The 26,807-nt window shown below is 46.3% G+C and overlaps 1 protein-coding gene across 3 annotated transcripts in view; it reads right to left on the reverse strand.

The window, feature by feature from the left end:
* MNT (MAX network transcriptional repressor) overlaps positions 1–24,318 on the reverse strand; it is a 121,248-nt gene extending 96,930 nt beyond the window's left edge. For 2 of the 3 annotated variants that reach the window (XM_073616697.1, XM_073616695.1), the window contains exon 1: positions 24,019–24,318. In XM_073616697.1, coding sequence (XP_073472798.1) covers positions 24,019–24,091 — 73 coding nt within the window. In that variant the 5' untranslated portion in view covers positions 24,092–24,318. The remainder of the gene's footprint in view (positions 1–24,018) is intronic. The other variant, XM_073616696.1, reaches the window with a different exon arrangement.
* Positions 24,319–26,807: the final 2,489 nt, after the last annotated feature.

The following is a 26,807-nucleotide window of genomic DNA, read 5'->3' on the forward strand; positions in this document are numbered from 1 at the left end:
ATTTATTCAAACGAATCACACTCAGGATGTAGGAGGAAATCACCAATATCCTGCAGATCCCATTCACAACTGACAAAATATTCAAATATCTCTCTCCAATGGAAAGGTATATTACAGCAAATAAAGTTTTATGAATGGTTTACACGTCAGGGTTAATTCTGCATTTTTTAAGGTTGACTATCTATTTGGCTTCTTTTTATGGAGTTGTAACACCCAACCTTGCAGCCATGATGGTCAACCTTAAAGCGGAGGTTCGCTGAAAAAAAAAAATTAAAAAAATATTAAAAGCCAGCAGCTACAAATACTGCAGCTGGTGACTTAATATATGGACATTTACCTGTCCAGGGAGCCTGCGATGTCGGCAGCTGAAGGCGATCCGTCCTTCGGCTCTCGGCTGCTGCCGCCGCCATCCTCTGTAAGGGATAAGGAAGTGAAGCCATGCGGCTTCACGTCCTGGTTCCCTACTGTGCATGCGCGAGTCGCGCTGCGTATCCTCTCTGGGCCCTGCTGTGTTCTGTGTCTCACAGAATACAGCGGTGGAGGAGGACAGAGTAGGCGCCGGAAGTGGCGTAGGTCATCACAAGCGCCGCGGTGATCTATGCCAGGAAGTTGGAGCAAATACCTGTATTAGACAGGTATCTGCTACCTCCTCCCCCCTGAAAGGTGCCAAATGTGACACTGGAGGGCGGGAGGAATCCAAAAAGTGGAAGTTCCATTTTTGGGTGGAACTCCACTTTAAAATTAAAGTGATTGTAAAATGATCACCTTGTAAAAACAACCCCTTCAGCTTAAAATAGAAATGAAAAAGGCAAAACTTTTTATATATATAACAAAAAAAAAAAACCACCTCCCCCCCCCTTTTTTTTTATAAGTGATCACATTCTCTCTGTTCTCCGCTTCATAAGGGGGGGGGGGGGGGGGGGGCAGCAGTACACTGACCTTCCCAGTGCAAGGCTGTGCAGAGGGGGCGTGTCAGGACAAGTCTGGTCATTGGAGGAGAGCAGGCAGAGTTACCAGAATAGCTAGAGAACTGGCCACGTTGTGCTTTCCTGCTTAGTGTGGTCAGTTTTTAATAGTAAAGCAGAAGGATTGGCAGGAACACCAGGGATTTCACACAAAGCAAGCAATACAAAGAAAACTGGATACTTTTTAATACAAGTACATGGTAGAGCAGACTCATATCAGGAGTATGAAATGTTGGGTTAACATACACTCTAAATCTAAAACAAAAAAAATTCTTGTGGGGAATGGTTAAAACTCTGGCAGGTTTATTTTTGTGTGTGAGGGAGTTTCCCCCTCAACGCAATGAAGCTGAAGAAACCCTCTCCAAAGGAAGGGAAAAACGCTCAGTTATCACTGAAACAAGTGTCCCCATTGTAAGATTTCCCTTTTAGTTCCCTTTCACTCGGGTGAACCGATCTGGTTCGTCTGTCAGTTTTTTCTTTCTTTTTTGTTTTTTTGACGGGCCCAATCGGATCATTCATTACCTTCCCACTGATCCGATTCGGTCTGCTAAAAACAGACAGATGGGGGATCCCGTCCCCATTCATCTGGTGGATCGGATTGGATGACAGTAGATGTAAAGAGACAGGCGGTCCATTTATATCTGACCACCCATTGAAGAGAGTGGGCCGTGTCCACTCTGCATAAGCAGAGCAGATATGGACCTGTCATCTGCCTGATCAGCAGACAGATCCCCTGCTGAGCAGGCAGATTTGATGCCAGAGTCCAGCCGTGTGAAAGAGGTCTTAGTCCTTTTCTATCGACAACTTCAAAATGTTTGATTATTTCAGTGAGAGTGGTCATCAGGGCACTTAGAGGGATGAATCGCCGTAGCCGGGACACAAAAATAAAATCCTGAGAGGGGATTAAACCCTTCCCTACTCCTGAACTAAAAAACATTTTGGCTTTAGAAACTTTTTAATTTCAAGCATCAGCAGATGGATATATACAGTATCTCACAAAAGAGTACACCCCCTCACATTTTTGTAAATATATCTTTTCATGTGACAAGACTTGCTACAATGTAAAGTAGTGAGTGTACAGCTTGTATAAAAGTGTAAATTTGCTGTCCCCTCAAAATAACTCAACACACAGCCATTAATGTCTAACCAGCTGGCAACAAAAGTGAGTACACCCCTAAGTGAAAATGTCCAAATTGGGCCCAATTAGTCATTTTCCCTCCCTGGTGTCACGTGACTTGTTAGTGTTACAAGGTCTCAGGTGTGAATGGGGAACAGGTGTGTTAAATTTGGTGTTATCGCTCTCACTCTCTCATACTATTCACTGAAAGTTCAACATGGCACCTCATGGCAAAGAACTCTCAGAGGATATGAAAAAAAATAATTACTGCTCCACATAAAGATGGCCTATACTATAAGAAGATTGCCAAGACCCTGAAACTGAGCTGCAGCATGGTGGCCAAGACCATACAGCGGTTTAACAGGACAGGTTCCATTCAGAACAGGCATCGCCATGGTCGACCAAAGAAGTTGAGTGCATGGGCTCAGCGTCATATCCAGAGGTTGTCTTTGGGAAATTGACTTATGAGTGCTGCCAACATTGCTACAAAGGTTGAAGGGGTGGGGGGGGGGGTCAGCCTGTCAGTGCTCAGACCATACGCCGCACATTGCATCAAATTGGTCTTCATGGCTGTCGTCCCAAAACAAAGCCTCTACTAAAAAGATGATGCACAAGAAAGCCTGCAAACAGTTTGCTGAAGACAAGCAGACTAAAGACATGGATTACTGGAACCATGTCCTGTGGTCTGATGAGACCAAGATAAACTTATTTGGTTCAGATGGTGTCAAACATGTGTGGCGGGAATCAGGTGAGGAGTACAAAAGACAGGTGTGTCTTGCCTACAGTCAAGCATGGTGGTGGGAGTGTCATGGTCTGGGGCTGCATGAGTGCTGCCGGCACTGGGGAGCTACAGTTCATTTAGGGAACCATGAATGCTAACATGTACTGTGACATACTGAAGCAGAGCATGAGCCCCTCCCTTTGGAGACTGGGCCGCGGGGCAGTATTCCAACATAACGACCCCAAACACACCTCCAAGACGACCAATGCCTTACTAAATAATCTGAGAGTAAAATGTGATGGACTGGCCAAGCATGTCTCCAGACCTAAACCCTATTAAGCATCTGTGGGGCATCCTCAAATGGAAGGTGGAGGAGCGCAAGGTCTCCAACATCCACCAGCTCAGTCATGGAGGAGTGGAAGAGGATTCCAGTGGCAACCTGTGAAGCTCTGGTGAACTCCATGCCCAAGAGGGTTAAGGCAGTGCTGGAAAATAATGGTGGCCACACAAAATATTAACACTTTGGGCCCAATTTGGACATTTTCACTTAGGGGTGTACTCATTTTTGTTGCCAACGGTTTAGACATTAACCACTTCCCGCCCGCCCTATAGCGGATTGACGTCCGGGAAGTGGTTGCGTTATCCTGACTGGACGTCATATGACGTCCAGCAGGATAACATGCCGCAGCGCGCCCCCGGGGGCGCGCATCGCGGCGATCGGTGGAGCGGTGTGTCAGTCTGACACACAGCTACACTGATCTTGGTAAAAAGCCTCCGGCGGAGGCTCTTTACCACGTGATCAGCCGTGTCCAATCACGGCTGATCACGCTGTCAATAGGAAGAGCCGTTGATCGGCTCTTCCTCACTCGCGTCTGACAGACGCGATTAGAGGAGAGCCGATCGGCGGCTCTCCTGGCAGGGGGGGTCTGTGCTGATTGTTTATCAGCGCAGCCCCCCCTCAGATCACCACACTGGACCACCAGGGATCGCCACTAGGACCACCAGGGAAGGGGCAACATGTGGATGGCCAGGTAAGTACCCCATGGCCATCCACATGTGCCCAGTGTGCCCAGTCAGTGCCCACAAATGGGCACTGATTGGCACAATTATGTTGCAGTGATGCCCAACAATGCCACCCTTAGGGGCATCACTGCAAACAACCAGTGCTGTCAGTGCCACCCATCAGTGTCCATTCATGCCACCTGTCAGTGCCCATCCGTGCCCATCAGTGCCCATCTATCAGTGCCCATCCATGCCCATCTGTGCCAACTATCAGTGCCACCTATGAGTGCCCATCAATGCCACCTATGAGTGCCCATCTGTGCCACCTATGAGTGCCCATCAGTGCCGCTTACCAGTGCCACCTATCAGTGCCCATCAGTGCTGCCTATCAGTGCCCATCAGTGCCGCCTATCAGTGCCCATCATCAGTGCCCGTCAGTGCCACCTCATCAGTGCCACCTCATTGGTGCCACCTCATCGGTGCCCATCAGTGCCGCCGTATCAGTGCCAGTCAGTGCCCGTCAGTGCAGCCATATCAGTGCCCGTCATTGAAGAAGAAAACATACTTATTTACAAAAAAATTTTAACAGAAACAAAGAAAAACTTGTTTTTTTTCAAAATTTTCGGTCTTTTTTTATTTGTTGCGCAAAAAATAAAAACCGCAGAGGTGATCAAATACCACCAAAAGAAAGCTCTATTTGTGAGAACAAAATGATAGAAAATGTGTTTGGGTACAGTGTAGCATGACCGCGCAATTGTCATTCAAATTGTGACAGCGCTGAAAGCTGAAAATTGGTCTGGGCGGGAAGGTGTCTAAGTGCCTGGTATTGAAGTGGTTAAAGTGGATGGCCACCCTGAAAAAAAAAAAAAAAAAATTGCACCAAAAATCCTAAATTTAAAAAAAAACATTTGAAAAAAAAAATTTTTTTTTAAAGTACCTGAACCCTTGTTGCTAGGCAGTCTTCCTAATCTGCCTCTTCCTATTCCGCGGCGTGTCCTGTTCCTCAGTGAGCGGCCCCGTTGCCTTCTGGGAACTGTGTGTTCCCAGAAAACCATGGGGCCATTCACAGAGCGCCGCGCGTGCGTGCGCAGTAGGAAACTGGCAGTGAAGCCGTAAGGCTCCACTGCCTGTTTTCCTTAGTTAGGATGGCGGTGCCGGGACCCGAGAGCCGAGGGACGGGTGGGCCTCGGGCGGCCGACATCGCGGGGGCACCCAGGACAGGTAAGTCTACTTATTTAAAGTCAGCAGCTACAGTGTTTGTAGCTGCTGACTTTAAAAAAAAAACTTTTGCTGGCCGGAATCCCGTTTTAATGGTGTGTTGAGTTATTTGGAGGGGACAGCAAATTTACACTATAAAAGTTATAAAAGCTGTACACTCACTACTTTACATTGTAGCAAAGTGTCATTTCTTCAGTGTTGTCACATGAAAAGATATAATAAAATATTTAAAAAAATGTGAGGGGTGTACTCACTTTTGTGAGATACTGTATGTAATATTTGTTGATTATTTTTTAACATTTCTATTTCGATCTTTTGAATTTGTTAATGTTAGTCTTTACTGTTCTACATATGCTTATTTGGTTCAGATACAAATGTCTTAATATCGTCTATATAGGTGACGCTGTCACTACGCAAGCAGTCATTTTTATGAAACAGCAGTTGAACCAAATGTAACATCTGCAGAAAACATCTATAATATTATAAAAGTAATACAGTTGGGCCCCTTTCACACTGAAGCGCTTCTAAACCGCCAGTAAAACACTGAGCGCTTTTGAAGAGCTTTCCATTCATTTCAATGGAGAGGGGCGTTTTTTCACCGCCCTGCCAGCGCACTGCCCCAGTGTGAAAGCATTCATTGATTTTAATGGAAATAGGTATTCTTGAGCTTTTCAGGTGCTTTTTTTTTAGCGTGAAAGCGCATGAAAAGCGCCTCAGTGTGAAAGGGGTCTCAGGGAAAATAATAGTTTTTCTTCTGAAAAAAGAACAGCATTTGGGAAATAAATAATCAATGAAACCAGCAGTATTAAAGATTTTACCCTCTAGAAAGAGAGACTGGCTTGGCCATACTATGAAAAGGTCTAGTACTACAAATGTCTGCCGTGACAACTACACCACACAAAGAAGCCTTTTTGTGTGCCTTGTGCAACAAAATGACTTCTAGGTTTAACACTTTGAAATACACGTCAGCTTGAGTTTATTGTGGAACCCCAGGCAACATTTAAATGATAGAAATATGGAGGAAATATGTAGAGATGCATCAAAATTTCAGCTGCTGAAAATAGGGTTATCAGCGTTTTGCCGATAAAGAAAAAAGGTGCCGAAAATGTAATATTAGTGCGTTATTGATGCATACTTGCTGCATTTCAACGGGGGGGGAGGGAAGGGCGTGATCCACAATAGCCTGAAACGTTAATATCATGTTTGCCTAAATACAAGGATGTCGTGTTGATGTCTTTTTGATGATTTTTTTCCTAATAAAGATATTTGTGCAGTAATCCCATCTGAATTTTCTCTATATCGAAGCCTGAGGGAGGGCTTGATTGCCAAGCACAATCGACTGTAACTGATTTCCACCTCACCTCTTGGACTTTATATATATATATATACAAATTACACACACAGTGGGGCAAAAAAGTATTTAGTCAGTCACCAATTGTGCAAGTTCTCCCACTTAAAAAGATGAGAGAGGCCTGTAATTGTCATCATAGGTATACCTCAACTATGAGAGACAAAATGTGGAAACAAATCCAGACAATCACATTGTCTGATTTTTGAAAGAATTTATTTGCAAATTATGGTGGAAAAGAAGTATTTGGTCAATATCAAAAGTTCATCTCAATACTTTGTTATATATCCTTTGATGGCAATGACAGAGGTCAAACGTTTTCTGTAAGGCACCTTTCACACGTGCGGAATGTACGCACACGTGCGTATTTCATCCATCCGTTTTCGGATGAAATACGGACATACATGCATCCCTATGGGAACATCCGCTGACACTCGATATTATCCGGCCCCGCAGACGGAAGAAAATCCTATTTTTCTATCCATCTGCAGAGCGGATCGGATGAACACGGACAGACGGTCCGTGTTCATCCGATCCCCCATAGGGAAGAGCGGAGATCTGACAGTGTGCACAGTGTGCGGGGACCGCCCTGTCATTCGCCGGCTCAGCGGGGATCAACGGAGCGATCCCCACTGAGCGAGCGGATGTTCACGGGTCGGATCAACACGGATCTGCACGTGTGAAAGGGGCCTAAGTCTTCACAAGGTTGTCACACACGGTTGCTGGTATGTTGGCACATTCCTCCATGCAGATCTCCTCAGAGGAGCCTCTTAAAGAAGAAGATACAGGTCTGTGAGAGCCAGAAATATTGCTTGTTTGCAGGTGACCAAATACTTATTTTCCACCATAATTTGCAAAGAAATTCTTTCAAAAATCAGACAATGTGATTGTCTGGATTTGTTTCCACATTTTGTCTCTCATAGTTGAGGTATACCTATGATGACAATTACAGGCCTCTCTCTTCTTTTTAAGTGGGAGAACTTGCACAATTGGTGGCTGACTAAATACTTTTTTGCCTGTGTGATATAAAAAACAATTAGCTCCGCGCTTAGGCAATAAAGGAACTGCAGCCCCCCCAGTACAGAAAAACAACTAAGTGAAATTCTGAATAATGTAGAGACCCAAATTTGGGGCAATCGGCGCTGTTCCACTGTGTTTTGCGTGTGTGTGTGTGTGTGTGTGTGTGTGTGTGTGTGTGTGTGTGTGTGTGTGCGCGCGTGTGTATTTATTAAAAGCTGTCGTCATTTTAGGTTTCGGCCAAGTGCATCCTGAATTTTGGCTACCAAAATTTTCATTTTGGTGCATTGCTAGAAATTTGCAACTGCTGACCACCTTGTAGAATTGCTAGTTTCCTGACTGTTCTCATCCACTGGCTTCAACATAAGTCACTGGACATGGATCAATTATGTAGAGCAGCCTCTCTCAAACTCTTTTACATGGAGGTACTCTTGAAACATCCTTCCAGTCCCAATGATCCCCAATTAGTAATTAGATCTATAGTTCATGGAACATTAGTGTGATGCTCAGTAGGTGACTGGTGCCAGTCATTACTTACTTGAGAGGAAGAAAGTATTAATTAAACAAGGAACCCCTAGCAACCTCTGGAGGAACCCAAGGGTTCCATGGTACTCTGGTTCGAGAAAGGCACCAAAAAGTCAATTTCTGCATTCCGGTTAAAAACTGAAAGATTTTAACAAGGATGTAAATTTGACAGTCAGGCAACTTGCTTTAAAAAAATAAAAATAAGCAACAGCCTTCATGGCAAAACTCTTATCTTATAAACAATCCCCCCCACCCATCCTTTGGTAACTCTGCCACCCCATCTACCGCATAGTAGGTTTCTAATGCTCATTTTGTTGAAGAGGATTAACAAAGAGGAATATTTGCCTCAAGCCTTGTACACATGGGCTGAATGTTGGGCGACATTGGCCGGTTCAATAGAATCTGGCAGACATTCTGCCCATGTTTACAGCAGCTGGTCCGACAATGAGGGGATGCTCGAAAAAGGTCTTGGCCAATGGCTGAGAGTGATGACCAGAGTGTTCTGGTGGTGGTGGTGGTGGTGGTGGGGGGGCCAGAACACAAAAGCTTAGCGGGGAAGATCGCCTTAATAAAGTCGCAAAGTCAGTACAGCAGCTCCTCCTGAGCTGCCAGTTTATTTTCATTCAGGTCGCTTGGTTGAAGAAAAAAAAAATACAAAAAAAAGATTAGTAGTGTTTACTAGGCTTTAGGCCGGCCAATGACAGAGCAAATTTCTTTACTGCAACCACGGATCAACACAGAGTTGACAGGGGGATCCCTCCTGCCGAGGTATTGTGTTCTCAGGACGTGGAAAGCAGTCCCCTCAAGGAAAAAGCAGTGATTATTGCTAGCAGCTATAACAGCCACTAGCGATAATCGCATTTAAAATCTGGCAGGCTGGTTGTATCCAAGTTGATCAATCGTTTGATCGACTTGGGTACCGTCAGCATGCCCATAGACGGTTCGAATTTCCGCCAGTTCTTGCTGAACCAGCTAAGATTTGATCGGTCTATGGCTGGCCTTATTCCTTGCTCCCCCAGGAAGCCAGTCTCTCTTCCATTCTTTTTCCAGCCCTGCAATGTAATATACCATGTTTTATAAGTGATGACATCAGGGGGGGGGGGGCATTCAACAAGCAAACGGGAGATTTATCACATTCTATCTAAAAGGTGCCCACAGACATGGGATAAGACTAGTAATGCTTAGCGAGCTGGTTTTGGATTGAACATTCAGCCAATACTGCCATGATTTAACATAAATAGGCCAATAACATAGTCTATAGGTCTACACATACTGTATATGAGGGCTTACCAATATTCCTCAGATCTTTTTTGCCAAAGAATCTTCTGTTTCTTTTCCCCACAAAATTCATCACAGGCCTACATTCTGAAAAAACCCTCAACACCAGCTCACATTCACATTACCAGAAGACTTGCTCAGACAAAAACTCCCAAAAATCCCAATCAGGCCAGCTGACTTTTGGGCTGATAACCATTGACTCTCAGAATCTAGAACAATGGTGTGTTAAGGAACCTTTGCCTGTCTAGTGTGATGAAAATCGTCCAGCTTTTCCCCAAGGTCTATGAACACCTTTAGAAATGTTCACATAGGACCACTGCTGACCTGTTAAAAAGAAGCGAACTAAGGGGAAGTAAAAGGATACCAATCACTGCTTAGAAATAGCTGCAGGGCATGACCCACGTGAACCCATACAGACTGTAGTAAATGATCTGCTTCCAACCAAACAGCCAGGGTTATCAGTGTTATCAGGCGAGCAGCATAACCAAACTTGTGAAGAAGACACTTCAAGGGCTCCTTGATCTGTGTGAGATCAGATTGCCACAGATTCATCTTAAAAGTATTCTACACAACCCATTTGTTCCTTTTCTGCTTCACGTTTGTGCGGTGTGTTTAAAGTGCATTTTAGGCACATTACTATGTATATAAAGATACAGCAAGCAGGACTTTGCAGAGCACCTATAGGCTCTGCAAAGTTAAGAATTTCACAAATTTAAGAAGAAGCTACTGTAAATTAGGGTTGTCCCGATACCAATTTAAGACAGAGTACAAGTACCGATACTTTTTTTCAAGTGCTTGCCGATACCGATATCTTTTTTTAATGTCATGTGACAGTTTTCAAAGCACAATACAGATTAGGTGGCACTGACTAAGCAGCACTGATGAGCACTGACAGGTGGCTGGCAGTGATAGGCAGCACTTATGGGCATTGGGCACTGATGGGCAGGCACTGAAATGCAGCCAGCAATAAATGACATTAGAGGAAAGGCTGCCTACGACGCCCATCTTGGTACTGGTTGCACTCAGCCGCATAAAAGCAGCAGCGGAAATCTTGTTACACCCAGCCCGAACTATATAGGCTGTGTAAGATGTCCACTGCTGGCTTACTGCGGCCGAGTGCAGGGCGTACCAAGATGGGCGTCAGGATGTTCTACGCTGACGATGACACGGAGCGTCACTTCCGTTGTTCCGCCGCCTCTCCCAGGTATCGGGAGCATTTGTGCAAGTACAAGTAATCACGCAAATGCTTGGTATCGGTCCCGATACTATTATCGGTATTGGGACAACCCTACTGTAAATATACTGCTTGCTGTACAACCAGGCATTCCAGCCAATTAAATATCAACTGCCGATAGACACATTTCCAATAGACTGTTCTAGCATAAAAAGTACTAGCTAAAATAACTACATACAAGGGTGTGGATAAATGTAAGCCTCAGTTTGCAGCTTCACATTTTTTCCTAGAAAAGTCCTGCAGCATTGTTACTGAACAGCCAACAAAGGAGGAAGTGAATAGACTGATTTTTACAATTCAGCTTTTGTCCACATATTGTTTACACCCTTTAACAAGAATTGCAAGTATTTCATTACATTTCTTACCTTATGTCAGGGTCAAGAATGGAAAATACACTATTTAAAAATGTTTTTTCGTCAGGTAAATCTGAAAGTTTGTAAAATGACACTATGCAGTCCCCTAACAAGCCAGGAGATGGAGCTAAAGTCCCCTTTTCATATATTCAGCTACTTTAACTCTCAGCTATGCTGAATGAAGTCTGTTCTTTACAGAACTCAAATAAGTCACAGCAGCAGCGACTCATGCCTTACCAGATCGCTCATTATGGGATTTTAAGCTGGGTTCACACTGCAGTGGATGCGTCTCGCAGGTGTCCGATGCCTCCCTGTTCTCAGCTTCAGGGAAGAATCAGGGCCGAATTTTTGCCTGAATTTGGCCCTGAAACGGATTCAAAGATGCACAGGTCTCCTTTCGCAGCTGCCACAGAGATGTGTGAACCAGCTCCATAGAGAGCCAATCACAATCACCTGTCATGCGAATTGGATGAGGAGAAACTTGCATACAATTCGCACTAGCGTGAACCCAGTCTTAATCAGAAAAAGGGATCCGAAAAGCAAAATGTTCAGCTGTGATAGCTCTTTAGAACACCCCTATCATTATGAATTTCAGCCTGGAAGTCCTTTTTTTTTCTGCCATACCTGGCTTGTATTTTCCTGCTGAGTCAGTCAAAGTCCGAAGTGTGGATGGCCATGCTGACACATCCAGCGCTACTAACAAGAAATGTGTAAAAAGAAGAAAAAAAAAAAATCTAAAAATGAAGGCACTGGATGGAACATTGTCGGATGAACTGTAACAAAATTATATGAGATGCAGTCACTTTTTGAGCATTTAGACAACTGGGGTGTCACCTGTCAGAATGCAGTAGCAGGCAGGAAAGACTCCTAAACAGCATAGATAGAGGAATCTAATAGATTTCTCTTGTTTAGTCCACAGTCTAAAAAGAGAGATCTGTAATTGTCTGGCTAGCCTTAAGCCTTGTACACACCGTACGATTGTTGGCAGGGGATTGTCTGTTGACAGACTGTTGTCCTAAAATCTTACCGTTAGTACACGCCTTTTGACAACTGTTCTCTAACTTTCAGCCAACAAATGTTGGATGACAGGCTAGTAAATTTTCGGCGGACAACGGTTTGACATCAGATTTTTGTATGGTCAGTATACAAATCCATCAGACAAAAGTCGAAAGTATAAACACGCATGTTCGGAATCAATGCTCAAACACAAAATTAGCAAAAGGGGCCCAAAGAGTGGCACTCAGGAGCTGAAATTCCTCGTAGTACTTCACTAAGTTCGTGTTTGTGGCACAATTGTGTACCATTAGTATGCAAAACAAGATCCTGGCATAAGCCCTTTTGACAAAAATCAGACGCTCGCTAGGCCAACAATCGTACCGTGTGTACGGGGCTTTAGGCTTACCATATAGATGAGCCACTTTTTTTGCAAGATTCAATGAATGTTCCTCGAATATACAATTAAAACTCTTGGATAAAAAAATGATCAGAAACAGACAAAAGATATTGTTTAAAATTTTTTTACAGCTCGCCATATTATTCTCTGCAGGCTATTGGTTCAAATGATTAATAATACAATGGATTATTATACAGGTCAAGCGCACTCTAAGGCCCTGCGATTTTTTTTGCTTGTAGCTCTAAAATGCTCAACAAGCCAAATCCCATTAATTTCAATGGCCCCTGATCACATCTGATCGTACTATCGTCTATGCCTCAAAAGAGAACATGAGCTTCTTTTTGGCAGATTACAGGCGTTTTTTGGCCTCAGACTTCAACAGAAACGCCTGACGTTATGACTGTTTTCTGCTCAAATAGCAGCTCTCCACCCCTAATTTCCTCTCCCTCTAGTGCTTTCTATTGGCTAAACAAAAACTCCTAAAGCTTTAAAACGCTTGTAATACACTTCTAACGCTTTAAAAAATGCTTGTTAAAAGCTGCAAAAACACTTAAAAAAAATATAGCTGAAAAAACGACAGTAAATTGCTTCACTCAACTGTGCATGGAGCCTAAAAAGTATCTGCTGAAATGACCCTCAAATCATAGGAGTGACATAAGATGGTCAGAAAAGATTTTCCTGTTTGTTCACCAACAACTATTTTTTTTTTTTTTTAAAGTATTCACTGACCATTCATCAAATCCTTATGTCAAAAGCTTCAGGCAGCATTTGCACATTTAAAAGATCTAAACACTGCAGTCTGACAGCCAAGATAATCCAAATCAGCCATAAGCTTCCACCACAGACAAAGGTAGGGAGGGCGTCTTTACGTAACTGTGGACTTCCTGGTTATCACTTAATCTAGAAGCAACTAAAAAAGGATTGCAAAACAAAACAAAACCCCTATCATCTTTGTCTGCATTTTTTTTTTTTTTTAAACACGCTGCAAAAATATGCAATGTACAGTCTCAAAAACAGCCAAACACGTCTGCTTTCAGTTTTACTTTCTTGTACATAACACAAGGCAAATATGAAACACTCACATCCCGATATATACAACACGCAGAACTCAACATATAAGTAACATAAAAGCAAAAATAAATAAATCAACTCCAACGACGGTCAACTTTCTTGACATAGGGGGCCTCAAGTGCGGCCCCTGACATCCTCAAAGGGCTGCACATATTATTCAATAATGTATTGCTACAGAAAGCTGTCAGGAGACTACAGACATCCAACAAGAGATGGTTGGAGACTGCTAGAATGCTACAGGGCTTTTATGGTGACTAAACATGCTATAATAGTTGTTAGAACCTTGGGATATGCCCTAGGAAGTTGTCAGAGAAACATTACATGAGACTGCTGGAGATCAATGCGATTACAGGGTAATAGGAAACACAGATTATTGTATGTAGGATCAAGAAGTGTCAAAGGACCAGAGATTGGATGCTAGGGCCATAGACACTATGGGGGTTATTTATGAAAAGCAAATCCACTTTGCACTACAAGTGCACTTGGAAGTGCAGTCGCTGTAGATCTGATGGGAAGATCTGAAACAAGGGGAAGCTCTGCTGATTTTATCATCCAATCATGTACAAGCTAAAATGCTGGTTTTTATTTTCCTTGCATGTCCCTCTCAGATCTACAGTGACTTTACTTCCAAATGCACTTGTAGTGCAAAATGTATTTGCCTTTCATAAATAACCCCCAATATACAGAACTGAAACTATTCATGAGCCATCATCTCAATCCATGAATGGTGGTCTCCCAGTATATATAGAAGCCCGTTATATCACTTTGATGCAGATTTTGTTTTCTTGGTTACCAGTTCCTTTCTGGAGATTAACAAGCTTAGTAATAGTGATATAACATCAGAGGGAAATATGTGCTCCCAGGCTTTGACCTTGATGGTGGCCTAAACAAGCCAGGTTATCAGACAATCACCCCGACCTCAGGAAGGTCAGACAAAATTATTCTTCCACCGCCTTTCTCATTAGGACTTAACAGGATGTATTTTTATGATGTAGAACAATTCCTATCTTTGTATTGAAAGGGTCATTTAAGATTATACTTTATAACTAACTTCCAATTACCAATAATTACAAAGAAAAAGGCCACAGCAAATGATGAAGGGAAAAGAACTGATTAACATCTACTTCTGTGTAGTTCATCATTAGCAATTTCTATTCTGTAGAATCCAGCTGTAAACATGACGATAGGACAGCAAAGTAAGCCCACGCTGTAGCCGTCATTCGGCTATAGGGCAGGCGGGAAGGGGTAAAGTGTTACTAAACCAACAGTAAAGTCAGTCTTTATATGCAGTAAAGTATGCTTGTGCAATTCACTGTGGAACCTAAGGGGTTAATTCTCCGCATTGTGTAAAAAAAAAAAAAAAACAGTTTGGTCCTGTCTTCTCTGATCCTCCCCTTCTTCCACTGTCCCCATCTATCTGCTGATAGTACTTGTTGAAAGCTTGCTGAAACCTGCTGGCTGCTTAAAGAGGTTGTAAACCTGAGAAAAAACAAAAAAAAAACCTGTAAGACAAAAGGCATAATGAGCATCGCATACGAGCTCATTATGAAATACTTACCTCAGAACGAAGTCCTGTGTCGACACACTGCTTAGACGGCTGACATCTTTGTCTTTCTTCCAGGTTTGGGGGCTCTGATTGGCTGGAGCCGCAATAACGTCACTCCTGTGCATGTGCGCCGCCGATCACAACACAGGGACCTAAAGAATCGGCACGGGCGGCCGTTCCTTCAGAGCGCATGCATCGATGACATCATCGGTGGTGTATAGTAAATCTCTCCTAAACGGTGCAAGTTTAGGAGATATTTACAGTACCTAAAGCTAAGCCGTATTATAGATTTAGCTATAGGTACAATTAAACAGGAAGACTTTACTTCCTTTTTAAAGTGGTACTCCCATTATGATCTGTGTTCAACATTTACAAACTGGAACTGAATGGTACTTTAAAATCTTCAAAAAAGCTTGCTGTAAGATCTGCCAATGCTTTGCCAACACTTGCTGTTCACACTGCTCTTATAAAAGCCGAAGCCTGTGTGAAACAGGCCATACACTCTTAGATTTGTTGGGGCTGAATGAGAGAAATCTATAGAGCCCCCCCATCCATGCACAAATCTGGTACCCGCAACTGTCAGAATCCTTCAACAGTGGTAGCAGTCACGGCTCAGCCAACAATTTTCCAGTGCCCGTTGCTCATTCTTACATGCATCCGTGGCTTGTAATTAGGATGGGTTCACATATGCTGCGGCCACGGCTCACAGCATGGGGTCCGGTGCAGCCCTATTCACCGATTCAGGTGCAAATTTTTGCCTGAATTCACACCTGAAATCAGGACCAAAGACGCACAGAACCCTTTTTAAATGTGAACCGGCTCCATTGAGAGCCATTCTAACTCTCCTGTCATGCGAATTGGATGTGGGGAAACCCACATCCAATTCGCATATGTGTGAACCTGGCCTTAAAGTGCAACTAAACTTAAAAAGTGAAAATTTGCTGTTATAGAGAAATTTTAGACATGATTTTTGTACCTAAGCTGTGCCAAGGTATCTGCTGTCTGAAATTCCTTCTATAAAACAGCAGAGCACTTCCTGGTCTGTGAGTGTGCCTAGGCACATAGTTCTATATCTGCAGTGTGAAGTGCAAGGCACTGTTGTTTAGGAGATTTGCGATTTGGTGCGGTCACGAATAGACAAGTGAAGACGAGTCTTTTACGCTTTGAGTTAAAGTGGTTGTAAAGTCTCGTTTTTTTAAATAACAAACATGTTATCTTACCTGCTCTGTGCAGTTGGTTTTGCATAGAGCAGCCCGGATCCTCCTCTTCTCGGGTCCCTCCTTCTGTGCTCCTGGCCCCTCCCTCCTGTCGAGAGCCTCCACAGCAAGTAGCTTGCTATGGGGGCACCCGAGCCGAGTCACAGCTCTGTGTGTCCATTCAGACACAGAGCCCCGGCCCAGCCCCGCTCCCTCTCTCCTCTGATTGGCTAACTGACTGATTGACATCCGTGGGAGCCTATGGCGCCGCTGCTGTGTCTCAGCCAATCAGAAGAAGAGTCCCAGATGGCTAAAGACACTTGTGGACATGGCTGGAGAGAGAGATGGAGCTCAGGTAAGTATTAGGGGGGTGCTGGGGAGGCTGCTACACACAGAAGGCTTTTTTTATCTTAACGCATAGAGTGCATTAAGATAAAAAAAAAAACTTTCTGCCTTTACAACTCCTTTAAAACTTAATATCTCGGCCAAGACACAGACTTGTGATTGTTGTACATATGTATTTATTAGATATATTTTATTATGCCCAAAGTCATAGGAAGCAGTAGCAATGATGCTGAAATAAATTTACAAATCAATTGCTATATCTCATCACTTAAACACTTTAATCATCGCCCTCTACAAAACCATATATTTCTGGCAAAAACAGCTGTTAAACACATTTGGTTGAACAATGTATTACAAATATCACAGCTTATTCAACAGCGTTTTATGTACCTAACAATAATGTTTCTAACCATCTCTAATGCTCCGTACACACGATCAGAAAATCGCACAGAAAATACCACTTTCAAAGCGATCGTACGATAATCGGATCGTTAATACAGAGCTTTCCAGAGCCGATCATGACAGTTCATCCGATATTATTTATTGTACGTGCATGAAATTTTTTTTAGTACGATGCCAGATCGTACGATTTTCGTTTAAGCAGTACAGCTATTGTTCGAAAATGCAATACAAATGCATTACAACATATGACATCACTTCCGAATTTTCTTTTCTGTCGTACGGGAATTTTCGTGACTTTAGTATACTCATCAGATTCGATCTGAGATTAGCATGCAGGAAAAAAAAAAAAAAAAAAGATCATTCGTCCGATAATCTCATCGTGTGTATGGGGCTTAAGGCTACGTTCACACTGTGCTTGTTGAAAAATCATGCAAAATTGCAGGCTTTTCGGACATATGCAGAACGCACTGCCCTTTAGCAGACTTGCGGTGGCACCATTAACGTTCTATGCCCCAGTGTCTGTGCTTTGCAAAAAATATGCACATTACTACCTTATTTCACAGCGTCACTCATGTGACTCCTTGCTGCTCTCCTCCCCGGCTGACGTCTCGGCTCTCTCCTCTCCTCCCAACCGAGGTCAGTGGGGGATTTTCGGGCGTTCCCGCTGTCAGATCGGGAGCAGCAAGGAGTCACGTACGCGCCACTGTGATATAAGGTAGTGTTATCCTGTGTCTCTGATTCTACCCTTCTTTAACTGACTCCATCTACTGGTAGAACAGAGCATTAGGAGTCAGGCTGCACATGCTCAGTTTGGTGTGTATTGCTAGAGAGTTTGTTTTTTTTTTTTTCTTGGAAAAGTGCATGTGATCAGCACAGGGCAAATCAGCACTGACCAGAGGATCAGGGAGAATGAAAACTCCTCCTAACAGATACTGATACAAGTCACAAGAATGCTCTAACTGCTGAAGAAAAAAAAAAGGTATTTAGCAATTTATCTTTACTAAAATAATTACATTTCCATGTTCTGTGTCTTGTGGGAAACCTTATATAGAGAATGCATGGTCCTGGGTTTAGTAACACTTTAATCTGCTTATATTTTGCTAGGCAATTGTGGCTGGTGGAAGGGGCCAGCAGAGTGCTGTACATAGCTTGCTGAAAACATGACAGCACCCTGCCTGAGTAGGCTGGCTCTAGGGAGGAGCTATACAAGTATAAGGCTTGTGCATCAATCCGGAGGATTCGGGGTTTCTTTGCTTTCAAACTACCAATGGATGGGACGAGCCAGGGATAGCAAACCTGTGGAGGAAAGAGCTAGATGATTCTGGATGTCCCCCAGCCAAAAAATGATGTGGGTTCTAGTTGGCTTGCTGCAGCTTCTAAAGCACACAGAGAGGCTCGCAATGTGCAGTGAAATCAGAGTAAGGGCCTGTGTCTATGGGCTTTGGTTAACAATCAGACTGGTTTTGCATTCTCGTACAAGTCAATGGGAAATCAAAACCTTCCTAAAGGGGTTGTAAAGGCAGGTTTTTTTTTTTTTCTTATTGTAAAGTCTTGTTTTAACAAACATGCCATACTTGCCTCCTCTGTGCAGTGGATTTGCACAAAGCAGCCTGGATCCTCCTCTTCTATGATCCTGGCCCCTACCTTCTGTTGAGTGCCCTTCAGCCAGCAGCTTGCTATGGGGGCACCTGAGCCAAGTCACAGCTCTGTGTGTCCATTCAGACATTGCTCCCCAACCCGGCCCCACCCCCTCTCTCCCCTGATTGGCTAACAGACTTGACAGCCATGGGAGCCAATGGCGCCACTGCTGTGTCTCAGCCAATCAGGAGGAGATTAACGGATGGCTAAGACACTTGTGGACATTGCTAGAGGGAGATGGGGCTCAGGTAAGTAATTAAGGGGTGCTGGGGAGGCTGCCACACACAGGTTTTTTTAAATCTTAATACATAGAATGCATTATGATAAAAAACCTCCTGCCTTTACAACTCCATTAATGCATTCTATGCATTAGAATAAAAAGTCTTCTGTGTGTAGCAGCCTCCCCAGCACCACCTAATACTTACCTGAGCTCCCCTGTCCTTGGCCGTCCAGGACTCTCCCTCCTGATTGACTGAGACACAGCAGCAGCACCATTAGCTCACGCAGCTGTCAAAGTCAGTTAGCCAATCAGGGGAGAGGGCGGGCGCTGACCGGCAGCTCCGTGTCTGAATGGACACACAGAGCTGCAGCTCGGCTCGGATGCCCCCATAGCAAGCTGCTTTGCCTTGTAGTGCTGGCGATCTGACTCTATAGGCTCTGGTCACAATGCTAACAAATGGATAAGGATCACTCTTTTCAGTTAAAATAAAAATCTTTATTCTTTCTGTGAATTTAGCCTAATGAATCACTGTACCAGGGGCCATAGAGTGCAAGCTTCTCTGTGTAGGTTGATGGGAATAGTTCTATGACATTCACTATACAGGTGTGATCTAAGTATGGGGGAATAATAAGTGGCAATGGCTAACCATCTCCTAACTTGCTCCCACTATATATGTTATCAGTAAAGGAGAAGATCACCTTTGAGAACATGTTCCATGCAGTTTTAGGGTAACAGGTGTAACATGTCTCTCCACCGATCCCTTCTAATTGTGACAGTGGGCTAGAGGTCGTCCCTGCCCCCCCATTGCTCCACCCACATGGCCACATTCATTCACAGAGTTCTGTGAATGAATGAACTACAAGTACTGACAACCTTTGCAGCTGGTGGCTTGTAGATCTCAATGAACTACCAGAGACCTGGTGAGCGCTCTAGGTAGTTCATTGAGCTTTCTGTCATTCAGTAATTGCCTGCATCGAAGGTATGAGCCAACAGCTACACCGACAGCCTGAAAGAGCCTCAGATTGCACCCATGATCTTCTGATAACAAGTGTGATGCTTTGAGAGCTGCTAATAAAAATAATAAATGCACATTTAATTTTTTTTTTTATAACAGGTGAACTTATCCTTTAAAAAGCCCCCTTAAGCTGGCCTTACACTGATTAAAATTCCACGCCCTCAGCACTGCGATATTGCTGTCATCCAATGCTCCTGGTCACTTAGCAATGTCGAGGAGCTGGCAACATTGGCTCCTGATCACATGATCAATTGGACAGTCAACTGATCACATAGCTCTGATCAGAGCATACATAGTGAACTCAGCTCAGAGCATACAGCAGGCATGGAGGTCACAGCAGATCAGATTGTACAGCAGGCACGGAGAGCTCCGATCATACAGCAGACATGGATAGCTCAGCCTCAGATCAGTGCATACAGCAGACATGGAGAGCTCAGGTCTGATCGTACAGCAGACATGGAGAGCTCAGGTCTGATCGTACAGCAGACATGGAGAGATCTGATCATACAGCAGACATGGAGAGCTCAGGTCTGATCGTACAGCAGACATGGAGAGCTCTGATCATACAGCAGACATGGAGAGATCTGATCTGATCGTACAGCAGACATGGAGAGCTCAGGTCTGATCGTACAGCAGACATGGAGAGCTCAGGTCTGATCGTACAGCAGACATGGAGAGCTCAGGTCTGATCGTACAGCAGACATGGAGAGCTCAGGTCTGATCGTACAGCAGACATGGAGAGCTCAGGTCTGATCGTACAGCAGACATGGAGAGCTCAGGTCTGATCGTACAGCAGACATGGAGAGCTCAGGTCTGATCGTACAGCAGACATGGAGAGCTCAGGTCTGATCGTACAGCAGACATGGAGAGCTCAGGTCTGATCGTACAGCAGACATGGAGAGCTCAGGTCTGATCGTACAGCAGACATGGAGAGCTCAGGTCTGATCGTACAGCAGACATGGAGAGCTCAGGTCTGATCGTACAGCAGACATGGAGAGCTCAGGTCTGATCGTACAGCAGACATGGAGAGCTCAGGTCTGATCGTACAGCAGACATGGAGAGCTCAGGTCTGATCGTACAGCAGACATGGAGAGCTCTGATCTGATCGTACAGCAGACATGGAGAGCTCAGGTCTGATCGTACAGCAGACATGGAGAGCTCTGATCATACAGCAGACATGGAGAGATCTGATCATACAGCAGACATGGAGAGATCTGATCATACAGCAGACATGGAGAGCTCAGGTCTGATCGTACAGCAGACATGGAGAGCTCAGGTCTGATCGTACAGCAGACATGGAGAGCTCAGGTCTGATCGTACAGCAGACATGGAGAGCTCAGGTCTGATCGTACAGCAGACATGGAGAGCTCAGGTCTGATCGTACAGCAGACATGGAGAGCTCTGATCATACAGCAGACATGGAGAGATCTGATCTGATCGTACAGCAGACATGGAGAGCTCAGGTCTGATCGTACAGCAGACATGGAGAGCTCAGGTCTGATCGTACAGCAGACATGGAGAGCTCAGGTCTGATCGTACAGCAGACATGGAGAGCTCAGGTCTGATCGTACAGCAGACATGGAGAGCTCAGGTCTGATCGTACAGCAGACATGGAGAGCTCAGGTCTGATCGTACAGCAGACATGGAGAGCTCAGGTCTGATCGTACAGCAGACATGGAGAGCTCAGGTCTGATCGTACAGCAGACATGGAGAGCTCAGGTCTGATCGTACAGCAGACATGGAGAGCTCAGGTCTGATCGTACAGCAGACATGGAGAGCTCAGGTCTGATCGTACAGCAGACATGGAGAGCTCAGGTCTGATCGTACAGCAGACATGGAGAGCTCAGGTCTGATCGTACAGCAGACATGGAGAGCTCAGGTCTGATCGTACAGCAGACATGGAGAGCTCTGATCATACAGCAGACATGGAGAGATCTGATCTGATCGTACAGCAGACATGGAGAGCTCAGGTCTGATCGTACAGCAGACATGGAGAGCTCAGGTCTGATCGTACAGCAGACATGGAGAGCTCAGGTCTGATCGTACAGCAGACATGGAGAGCTCTGATCTGATCGTACAGCAGACATGGAGAGCTCTGATCTGATCGTACAGCAGACATGGAGAGCTCAGGTCTGATCGTACAGCAGACATGGAGAGCTCAGGTCTGATCGTACAGCAGACATGGAGAGCTCAGGTCTGATCGTACAGCAGACATGGAGAGCTCAGGTCTGATCGTACAGCAGACATGGAGAGCTCAGGTTCTGATCGTACAGCAGAACATGGAGAGCTCAGGTTTGATCATACAGCAGACATGGAGAGCTCTGATCTGATCATACAGCAGACATGGAGAGCTCTGATCTGATCATACAGCAGACATGGAGAGCTCTGATCTGATCATACAGCAGACATGGAGAGCTCTGATCTGATCATACAGCAGACATGGAGAGCTCTGATCTGATCATACAGCAGACATGGAGAGCTCTGATCTGATCATACAGCAGACATGGAGAGCTCTGATCTGATCATACAGCAGACATGGAGAGCTCTGATCTGATCATACCAGCAGACATGGAGAGCTCTGATCTGATCATACAGCAGACATGGAGAGCTCTGATCTGATCATACAGCAGACATGGAGAGCTCTGATCTGATCATACAGCAGACATGGAAAGCTCTGATCTGATCATACAGCAGACATGAGAGCTCTGATCTGATCATACAGCAGACATGGAGAGCTCTGATCTGATCATACAGCAGACATGGAGAGCTCTGATCTGATCATACAGCAGACATGGAGTGCTCAGGTCTGATCGTACAGCAGACATGGAGTGCTCAGGTCTGATCGTACATCAGACATGGAGAGCTCAGGTCTGATCATACAGCAGACATGGAGAGCTCTGATCATACAGCAGACATAGAGAGCTCAGGTCTGATCATACAAGCAGACATGGAGAGATCAGGTCTGATCGTACAGCAGACATGGAGAGCTCTGATCATACAGCAGACATGGAGAGCTCTGATCATACAGCAGACATGGAGAGCTCAGGTCTGATCATACAGCAGACATGGAGAGATCAGGTCTGATCATACAGCAGACATGGAGAGCTCTGATCATACAGCAGACATGGAGAGCTCTGATCTGATCATACAGCAGACATGGAGAGCTCTGATCTGATCATACAGCAGACATGGAGTGCTCAGGTCTGATCATACAGCAGACATGGAGAGCTCAGGTCTGAACATACAGCAGACATGGAGAGCTCTGATCATACAGCAGACATAGAGAGCTCAGGTCTGATCATACAGCAGACATGGAGAGAGGTCTGATCATACAGCAGACATGGAGAGCTCTGATCATACAGCAGACATGGAGAGCTCAGGTCTGATCATACAGCAGACATAGAGCTCTGATCATACAGCAGACATGGAGAGCTCTGATCATACAGCAGACATGGAGCCCTTTCTTTCTCTGTCCACAATCAGGAAGTCTCTGTAGAATGAAGGATTGTTCTGTAGCTCTGCCCTTCCCCCACTCCTGTGATCAGGGCTCTCCCCAGCAGACAGGGGGGGTGCAGGCAGGCTCCTCCTTGTGAGCTCCCCTCCCCCCCATACATCACAACCTGGACGGTGCATATAAACAGCAGACAGATGAGTGTGCAGCACTGCGGATACAGCATGGCTAATTACCCCGGGAGGGGGAGGGAATCACACACACGGCTCTGTCCTCTCATCACAGGAGGACGATGACCGCTGTGCGGGGAGAAGATTGTCTACATGACACATTGATATGGGCGATCATCAGCCGGGGAATGCAGTCTATAGAGAAGCCTGTGCGGTATATCCTGGGATGGGCACCTGACACACGATCCCCTCCCGGAGCACAGCGCCAGTCTGCCCGGGAGGAGGATGTGACTTACGTGGATCGTGCTGTGTGCGTGCAAGACCAGCCTAACCCCGCCCCCTTCGTCTGTCTACAGGCCCCGCCCCCTCCGTCTGTCTTCAGGTCCCGCTCAGACTCGCCCCGCCCCACCCCTTTTCCAAGGGAGTGTCCCCGACGCACGTGGGGGGAGAGGCGTGGCCTGACACGTCACTAGACACGTGTAACCCGTTCAGTCCCGTCAGCCCCCACCCAAACTGTGAGAACCGGGCGGCTTGGGGCTGGGGGGGCTGCAGATGGCTGTGTGGGCGACAGTGCGATTTATAGAGGGAGAGGCCGGGGTCGGGAGAGCGGTGGACGGGGCTGGGAGGGATGGCCGGCACGGTCAGGAAGGGGTTAGTGGTGTAGTGTGCAGAGTCATATGACAAGCCTGTGTCAGGGTATGCAAAGTGCTGCTAAAGAGCCGCCACCGCCCTACCATAGCGATCACCCCCTATACCCCCCTCCATATACACCATGATCACCCCCCATCCTTACCGGGCGTCCTCTGCTGCTGCTGGGCCTGCCATTCCAGGAAGAGGGCTGCTTGTAGCAGAGTCTCCAGGCTCATGTCTCCTGTACGGCTCCGATCAGTCACACACCGCCGAGCTCTTCTCCCTCCTCCACTGGGCGAGCCAAGCCCAGATCACACAATGTCGCCTGTCACCCCGATCCCCCCCGAGGACCTTCCAGACAAGAAAAGGGCTGCAACAAGATGGCGATGAGTAACAGAAACACAACAAGAAAAAAAAGGGACTCACGGAGCTGGGAGCTACTACACGGGCGGGGCGAAGACCCGGAGCCTGGAGGAGGCCGGCCTACGGAGCGGAGTCAGGGGGCGGGGCTACCAGGCTTCATAACAGCCGGCCCAGGGAACGTCCTCCCTGCTCAGCCTGTCACCGCACGTGTGACATCGCAATGACAGACATGGTGCTCTGTGTATAGGGGGACTGGTCCTGACATGCATGGTTCTCTGTGTATAGGGGGGGGGGGGGGGTGACATACATGGCTCTCTGTGTGTATAGAGGGGGGGGGGGGGGTGACATGCATGGTTCTCTGTGTGTATGGGGGGGGAGGTGACATACATGGCTCTCTGTGTGTATAGAGTGGGGGGGGGTGACATGCATGGTTCTCTGTGTATAGGGGGGGTGACATACATGGCTCTCTGTGTGTATGGGGGGGGGGTGACATACATGGCTCTCTGTGTGTATGGGGGGGGTGACATACATGGCTCTCTGTGTGTATAGGGGGGGTGACATGCATGGCTCTCTGTGTGTATGGGGGGGGTGACATGCATGGCTCTCTGTGTGTATGGGGGGGTGACATACATGGCTCTCTGTGTGTATGTGGAGGGGGTGACATACATGGCTCTCTGTGTGTATGTGGAGGGGGTGACATACATGGCTCTCTGTGTGTATGTGGGGGGGTGACATACATGGCTCTCTGTGTGTATGTGGGGGGGTGACATACATGGCTCTCTGTGTGTACAGAGGGGGGGGGGGGTCCTGACATGCATGGCTCTCTGTGTATAGAGGGGGGGGGGTGACATGCATGGCTCTCTGTGTGTACGGGGGGGTGACATGCATGGCTCTCTGTGTGTACGGGGGGGGGGGGTGACATGCATGGCTCTCTGTGTATGGGGGGGGTGACATGCATGGCTCTCTGTGTATGGGGGGGGGTGACATGCATGGCTCTCTGTGTGTATAGAGGGGGGTGACATACATGGCTCTCTGTGTGTATGGGGGGGGGGGGGGGTTGACATGCATGGCTCTCTGTGTGTGTATAGAGGGGGGTGACTACATGGCTCTCTGTGTGTGTGTGTGTGTATAAAGGGGGGTGACATACATGGCTCTCTGTGTGTATAGAGGGGGGGGGGGGGTGACATGCATGGTTCTCTGTGTGTATGGGGGGGGAGGTGACATACATGGCTCTCTGTGTGTATAGAGTGGGGGGGGGTGACATGCATGGTTCTCTGTGTATAGGGGGGGTGACATACATGGCTCTCTGTGTGTATGGGGGGGGGGTGACATACATGGCTCTCTGTGTGTATGGGGGGGGTGACATACATGGCTCTCTGTGTGTATAGGGGGGGTGACATGCATGGCTCTCTGTGTGTATGGGGGGGGTGACATGCATGGCTCTCTGTGTGTATGGGGGGGTGACATACATGGCTCTCTGTGTGTATGTGGAGGGGGTGACATACATGGCTCTCTGTGTGTATGTGGAGGGGGTGACATACATGGCTCTCTGTGTGTATGTGGGGGGGTGACATACATGGCTCTCTGTGTGTATGTGGGGGGGTGACATACATGGCTCTCTGTGTGTACAGAGGGGGGGGGGGGTCCTGACATGCATGGCTCTCTGTGTATAGAGGGGGGGGGGTGACATGCATGGCTCTCTGTGTGTACGGGGGGGTGACATGCATGGCTCTCTGTGTGTACGGGGGGGGGGGGTGACATGCATGGCTCTCTGTGTATGGGGGGGGGTGACATGCATGGCTCTCTGTGTATGGGGGGGGGTGACATGCATGGCTCTCTGTGTGTATAGAGGGGGGTGACATACATGGCTCTCTGTGTGTATGGGGGGGGGGGGGGTTGACATGCATGGCTCTCTGTGTGTGTATAGAGGGGGGTGACTACATGGCTCTCTGTGTGTGTGTGTGTGTATAAAGGGGGGTGACATACATGGCTCTCTGTGTGTATAGGGGGGTGGCTGACATGCATGGCTCTCTGTGTGTGTATAGAGGGGGGGGGGTGACATACATGGCTCTCTGTGTGTATAGAGGGGGGGCATGACATACATGGCTCTCTGTGTGCATAGAGGGTGCGCTGACATGCATGGCTCTCTGTGCCATCGTATATACGATTTACAAAGAAGAATCTGATCATATAGGCCCTCCATCACATCAGAGTCCCCTGTTCATGTCAAAGTCACCCCTTTAAATCAAATGGCTCCCCATCCCATCAGAGATCCACCTTCATACCAGAGCCTCCCCCCTTCATGTCAGTCACCCTTTCACATCAGAGGTTTCCCTATCACATCAGAATCCCCTTTTCATGTCAGTCTCCACATCACACCAGTGTTCTACCTTCAAACCAAAGCTGCCCCCCCACTTTAGAGTCACCCCATCACATCAGAGCCCCTTCAACATTATAAGTCCTCTCATCACACTCTGGGGTACCTTCATACCCCAGAGATCCCCTTCCCATTCACATCAGAGCTCTCTGTTCATATCAAAGGTCCCCCCATTATATCAGATATCCCCCTCCACGGTCACATCAGAGGTT

This window comes from Aquarana catesbeiana, linkage group LG02, assembly GCF_042186555.1.
Source record: "Aquarana catesbeiana isolate 2022-GZ linkage group LG02, ASM4218655v1, whole genome shotgun sequence".
NCBI classification, from domain to species: Eukaryota; Metazoa; Chordata; class Amphibia; order Anura; family Ranidae; genus Aquarana; species Aquarana catesbeiana.